The sequence below is a fragment of the Macaca fascicularis genome, chromosome 16 (genome assembly GCF_037993035.2).
Source record: "Macaca fascicularis isolate 582-1 chromosome 16, T2T-MFA8v1.1".
NCBI classification, from domain to species: Eukaryota; Metazoa; Chordata; class Mammalia; order Primates; family Cercopithecidae; genus Macaca; species Macaca fascicularis.
In genome coordinates, this window is record NC_088390.1 from 89,128,046 (window position 1) to 89,134,139 (window position 6,094).

The 6,094-nt window shown below is 57.8% G+C and overlaps 1 protein-coding gene across 2 annotated transcripts in view; it reads right to left on the reverse strand.

Annotated features, from left to right (window-relative positions):
* The window catches only part of RAB40B (RAB40B, member RAS oncogene family), a 42,127-nt gene extending 37,405 nt beyond the window's left edge, over positions 1 to 4,722 (reverse strand). For both annotated transcript variants that reach the window (XM_065532183.1, XM_005585347.4), the window contains exon 1: positions 4,512 to 4,722. In XM_065532183.1, the coding sequence (XP_065388255.1) occupies positions 4,512 to 4,653 (142 nt within the window). In that variant the 5' untranslated portion in view covers positions 4,654 to 4,722. The remainder of the gene's footprint in view (positions 1 to 4,511) is intronic.
* Between the last annotated feature and the right edge of the window lie 1,372 nt (positions 4,723 to 6,094).

The window sequence follows — 6,094 nt, forward strand, 5'->3', positions numbered from 1 at the left end:
CTGAGACAGGAGAATGGCTTGAACCTGGGAGGCAGAGGTTGCAGTGAGCTGAGACCGCACCACTGCACTCCAGCCTGAGCAACAGAGTGAGTCTCCGTCTCAAAAAAAAAAAAAAAAAAAAAAAAGTCAGGCGCAATGGCTCACGCCTGTAATCCCAGCACTTTGGGAGGCCGAGGAGGGCGGATCACGAGGTCAGGAGTTCGAGCCAGCCTGGCCAACATGGTGAAATCCCGTCTCTACTAAAAAATACAAAAATTAGCTGGGCGTGGTGGCAGATGCCTGTAATCCCAGCTACTCGGGAGGCTGAGGCAAAGAATTGCTTGAACCCAGGAGGCAGAGGTTGCAGTTAGCCGAGATCGTGCCACTGCACTCCAGCCTGGGTGACAGAGCGAGACTCCGTCTCTAAAAAAAAAAAAAGGAAAACTCCAAAACTAAGAGAAAATTAGGAGAGGAAAATAATGTCTTTACTGAACTAATCAGTAAAACAGCTAGAACAGTTTACTGAAATCAGAATTACCAACAAATAGGAAAGGCATAAGAAAATCACAAAAATTCAGGCCGTGCACTGTGGCTCACACCTGTAGTCCCAGGTTTGCGGAGGCTGAGCCAGGCGGATCACCTGAGGTTAGGAGTTCGAGACCACCCTGGCCGACATGGCAAAACCCTGTCTCTACTAAAAATACAAAAACAAATTAGCCCGGCATGGTGGTGGGCACCTGTAATCCCAGCTACTTGGGAGGTTGAAGCAGGAGAATTGCTTGAATCTGGGAGGTGGAAGTTGCAGTGAGCCGAGATCACACCACTGCACTCCAGCCTGGGCAACAGATTGAGACTCCGTCCAAGAAAAAAATATATATATAATACACACACACACACCTGGAAACTCAAAGAGTACATGCATACTAGAAGTTTAACACAAAACATTCAACTCTGAGACATGGTCTGGTTAAGCAGAAGAACTGTGAGACAAAAAGAAAGAATTCCTCAGAAATTCACGAAGGGAAGGACAATCCTCCACACCGGGAAAAATCAGCCGACCTTGGGCTTCATCACAACCCATGCGAGCCAGGAGATGGTGGAATGACAGCTGCAAAGTGTTGGGGAAGAAAACAAATCTAAGAGTATTATACCCAGCCAAGGTATCTTTGTATCGTTCAAAGAAAGACCACGGGGAGACGTTCTCAGACACAAAAACACTCAGGAAATACTCGAGTCCTTCTGAAAAAAACGACTGATAATGAAATCTAGCTAATTAAGAGAGAGCACAATGAACAAAGACAGAAATGGTCAAAGGACTTTGGTGAGCACTGACTATATTTAAATGTTGAATTGATACTAAATTCTTGTGGGCACTACAGCCGCAATACAGAAGCAAGGGCTAAAAACCTGAACAATATAAAAATAACAGCCTGGGCTACAAAACTCAGGATGAGTCGGGTGGAGGGGATGGAGTGTGGAGTTACGAAAGCCCTCACCTTTCTTTTTATTTTTTTTTGAGACGGAGTCTCGCTCTGTTGCTGGGCTAGAGTATAGTGGCACAATCTCAGCTCACTTTCACCCTCTGCCTCCTGGGTTCCAGCAATTCTCCTGCCTCAGCCTCCTGAGTAGCTGGGATTACAGGCATGCAGCACCACGCCCGGCTAATTTTTGTATTTTTAGTAGAGATGGGGTTTCACCATGTCGGCCAGGCTGGTCTCAAACTCCTGACCTCATGACCCGCCCACCTCGGCCTCCCCACGTGCTGGGATTACAGCTGTGAGCGACCGAGCCCGGTTGCCCTCACCTTTCAGTAACAGAAGCACTTATATTCACTGTTTCTCAGTGAAACATGTCATTAAAAAAAAAAAAAAAAGCATGGCCAGCTGCTGTGGCTCAGGCCTATAATCCCAGCATTTAGGGAGGCCAAGACAGGAGGATGGCTTGATCCCAGGGAGGTCAAGGCTGCAGTGATCTGCAATCCTCACCACTGCCTTCAGCCCAGGCAGCAGAGAAGACCCTGTCTCTGAAAAAATTAAAAACAAATCATAATGATCTCAACTTCTTACTATTTTTCAGAGTAACTTTTCTTAACCCTAAAACAAATGTTTGGTAAATAAAAAACCTGCAAGGGTACACCCACGATAGCAGTTTTTTCTACAGCAGCTCAGGCCAGGTTGACAACAAAGCTTTTGGTGGGAGGCGTCTTTTTTTTTTTTTTTTTTAGATAGAGTTTCGCTCTGTTGCCCAGGCTGGAGTGCAATGGTGCGATCTCGGCTCACTGCAACTTCTGCCTCCTAGGTTCAAGCGATTCTCCTGCCTCAGCCTCCCGAGTAGCTGGGATTACAGGCATGTGACACCATGCTCGGCTAATTTTGTATTTTTAGTATAGACGGGGGTTTCTCCATGTTGGTCAGGCTGGTCTCAAACTCCTGACCTCAGGTGATCCGCCCGCCTTGGCCTCCCAAAGTGCTGGGATTACAGGTGTGAGCCACCGCACCCGGCCCGGTGGGAGGTTGTATTTTTAGCCTAAACCCTCTCTCCCTGTCAAGGGAAAGCATTTAGGAGAAAGCATTGGTCCGTTGTTTTGGGTCGTCTTCAGTTCAGCATGTAGCAACCAAAAGTCATGCAGCAGAAGCATCCCTGAGCCGTCGTTCAAACCAACCAGAAGGAAGTTTCACAAACATTCTGTGCGTGGCTCTCCTCACGCATGCCCCATGGCACTCACCTTCAATCAAACTCAACACCGTCAACCGTCTGCTCCCCCAAAACACGCACAGCTCTTACAGGGCCACATTCGTCTGGGCTACACGTTGTCGGGTGCTCTATTCCTCTAGCTCTGGTAGGGTTCATCCCTCACTGAGCCCAGACCCCGAGGGCACCGTGCAGACAAAGCCCCGTCCTCCAGGCGCTCAATCTCCAGGGCAGCGCTGGCCCCCAGACTTTGCCACAGCGACATCCGAACTATCTAGAAATGTGACTAATGGAAGCTTTTTGTTTTGTTTCCTTATAATGACACTTCCACAGCCACACGTGGCTCATGGCATGTGACTGGACACCACGGTCCTAGAGACCTGCCGCTGAGCGGGGAGTGGGGTGGGGACAGGTAAAGACGCAGACTCCCCTCCTGCCCCACGGAGCACACTCTGCACCTGTCGGCTGCGAGAGACTCCCCGGCGTGCTGCAGTTTAAGGAAGCCTCTGGGTGCTGGTCGTGAGCCCAAGCCCATCCCAGCTGCTCCCCCAAACTCCTCACCCCCTTCCCTAAGCTGAGGCGTGGCCGGGCACCTGAGTCTCACCCCACGTTCCACAGTCTCAGGCCACCCCCTCCAGCCGTGCCACGCTCCCCTCCCTTGGTCCTCATGCAGCCTGCCTGGAGCTGCCCGTAGGAGACGGCCTGCACCCTCTACTCTGCAGCCTCAGATCCCGCTTCCTCCCACCCGCTCTGGCAAAGCTCGTCTCTGGCAGGACCCTTCCCAGGCCCCAGAGCTGACAGGGCCTTCCCACCAAGACTCCATCTCCAAGCCTCGGCTCCCCTCCTCCGCCTAGGACCCAGGGGGGGGGTCTCTGTTGGAAGTGTGGGTTCAGCCCCGAGGCGTGGCAGGCAGGTGGGCACAGCGGGGCTCCGTCCACAGCCGCAGGGTCGGCCTCGTCCGCGCGGTTCCAGGGACGCGGGTGGGTGAAGGCCCCGCCTGCTCCTCACTCCCGGCCGAGGTGTCCGCCTCTGCGCATTCCCCCTTCTCCTGGTTCCTGCCTCCGCCTTTCTTTCCCCGGAGCCGTCCACCCCCTCGCCGGGCGCCGGCTTTCAAGCCTCAAACTTCGGGGATCCCCGGGCTGTCTGCCTGGGAGCTCTGTGCGCTGCGGCCTCCCCTCGCCCTGGAACCCCCTCTCCGGCCGCTGTCGTGGGGGGTCCCCTCTTCCGCACGCGAGTCACCTGCGCTCCTTCCTCTCCCCCGGACACGCGGGACCCCTGGCCTCGGGACCGGACCCTGGTCTCCCCTCCCCTCCGATCCACGCGCAGACCCAACACCTGGGAGCCTGCTCGCCGCGCTCCGCCCCAGGCGCCCCGGAGCTCGCGTCCCCTCCCGCCCCTCCCGCCCCCGCGGCCGAACGCGCACGTGCGGACCCGAGTCCTCCCCGGGTCCCCGCGGAGGCGGCCCCAGGTCGGGAGGGGCACAGCGACCGGCCCAGCCGCGGGCTCCCGCTGCGCGCAGACTGCGGAGAAGGATGGAGACTGCGCCGCGGGGGCCTCGAGCGGAACGGGGGTGCCGGGTGTAACAGGGACGGTGCCGGGTGTAACAGGGACGCCGCCGCACGAGGGCCAGGCCGGGCGGAGAAAGGCGAACCGCGCTCCTCCTCAGCCGCGCGCCCCCGGACCCGGACTCCCACCCTCCCCGGGCCCGCGCCCCCGCCTCTTCCCGACCCCTCCCCGGCCTCGTGCCTCCGAACCCGGACTCCCACCCGCACCCCCTTCCAGCCCCGCGCCCCTCCCCGGACCCACGCCCGCACCCAGGCGCGCCCTCCGCCCGCGCTCACCCGCCGGGTGGCCGTACGGGGACTCGGCCGCGCCGTCCTGCAGGCTCGCCAGGATCTCGCCCTTGCCCACGTCGCTGTCGCCCACCAGCAGGAACTTGAGCAGGAAGTCGTAGGCCCGGACCGGGCTGCCCAGCGCGCTCATCGTGCCGGCCCGGCGCCCCAACCCATGCCCGGCCTGCGGGGCTGCGCGCAGAGGCGGCGGCCGGGCCCCGAGAGGCGCCGCGCGGGCCCCGAGTCCTTGCTTGCAGCCGGCCCCGCCCCGCCGCCCAGCGCTGACAGCGCGCAGCCCCGCCCGGCCCCGCCATTGGTGGACCGCAGTTGCTAGGGCGGCTGCGCATTTTCATTGGTGTGGTTGTCCGTCCATCTTACTCTCGTCGCCGCCTCCGGGCTGAAGCCCAACCGCCCCTCCTGGAAGGACGCTGTCGCCGCAGCCAATGGAGGCCCGGAGACGGAGCAGGGGCGGAGCCAGAACAAACAGGAGGCGGGGACTCTGCTCCCGCAGCCAATGGCGAGGCGGGGCGGGGGCGAGTAGGGGGTGGGGCCGAGTGTTTACACTCTCGCGTGCGCCTGTCAGCGCCGCGAACTCGCTCCCACGCCGTCGGGTCTGCACGCCCCGGGTCGGGCGGGGCGTGGGGCCGTGCTGGGTCCCGGCGTGGGGCCTCCCCACCTGCCCACCAGGGAGACCTCCGGTGCCGGGCCGGGTGGGGCTTAGGGGGTCGGTCCAGTTCGCGGACGCGGCCGGAAGGCCCCCCGCAGGCCGCCTCGCCGCAAGAGTCCCTGTCGCCGTAGAATCCAGGCTCGCGGTCTCTCCCCACAGTTCATCCAGGGCCTCGTCCTTGCCCCATTTACGCGGCGTGCCTGAATGCCTGTGTGTGCACATGCGCCTGTGTACGTACGCATGTGTTCGTGTGTGTGCATATCTGCGTGTGCATGTGTGCCTCTGCAGGTGTCTGCACATGTATGTGTCTGCGTGTGCACGTGTGCCTCTGCAGGTCTGCACATGTATGTGCATGTGTGCCTTTGCAGGCATCTTTGCATGTGTGTGTCTGCGTGTGCTGCTTCTGTCTATGCATGTGCTCCTATGTGTGTGTGCACTTGCTTGTTTGTGCATCCATGCATGTGTTTGTGTGTGTGCTGGAGAAGATGGGGTGGGACCCCTCCAGCCTTTAGGCTTCTCTTCTGCTCTCAAGAGCAAGGGGTGCCAGGGCGAGGCCTGCCCTTCGCTCTGAGGGTCTCACCAGGTGCACACTGGTTTATTTGGTGCAAAATTCAGGCAGCAGGCAAGCGGCGAACTCCGTCCAACAAGAAGGATAATGCCTCCCCCACTTCATCCCCTCCACCCTGCGTTGTGTAGGGAACTGCTCTAGACCCCATCAGAAGTTTTTTGGGGGGAGGAACAGAAGAAGGAGCAGAAGAAGAATTACAAAAGAGACTGAAGTCAAGATTATTATATTTGTCATTTGTACTCATTTGGACCTGGAAAATGTTTACTTCGGAATGCCAATTTAGTTTGCATCACCTGTTCTTCTTCATTGATTGATTAGTTGCTTTAGTTACTAATGCAGTCACCTTTTTTTTTTTTT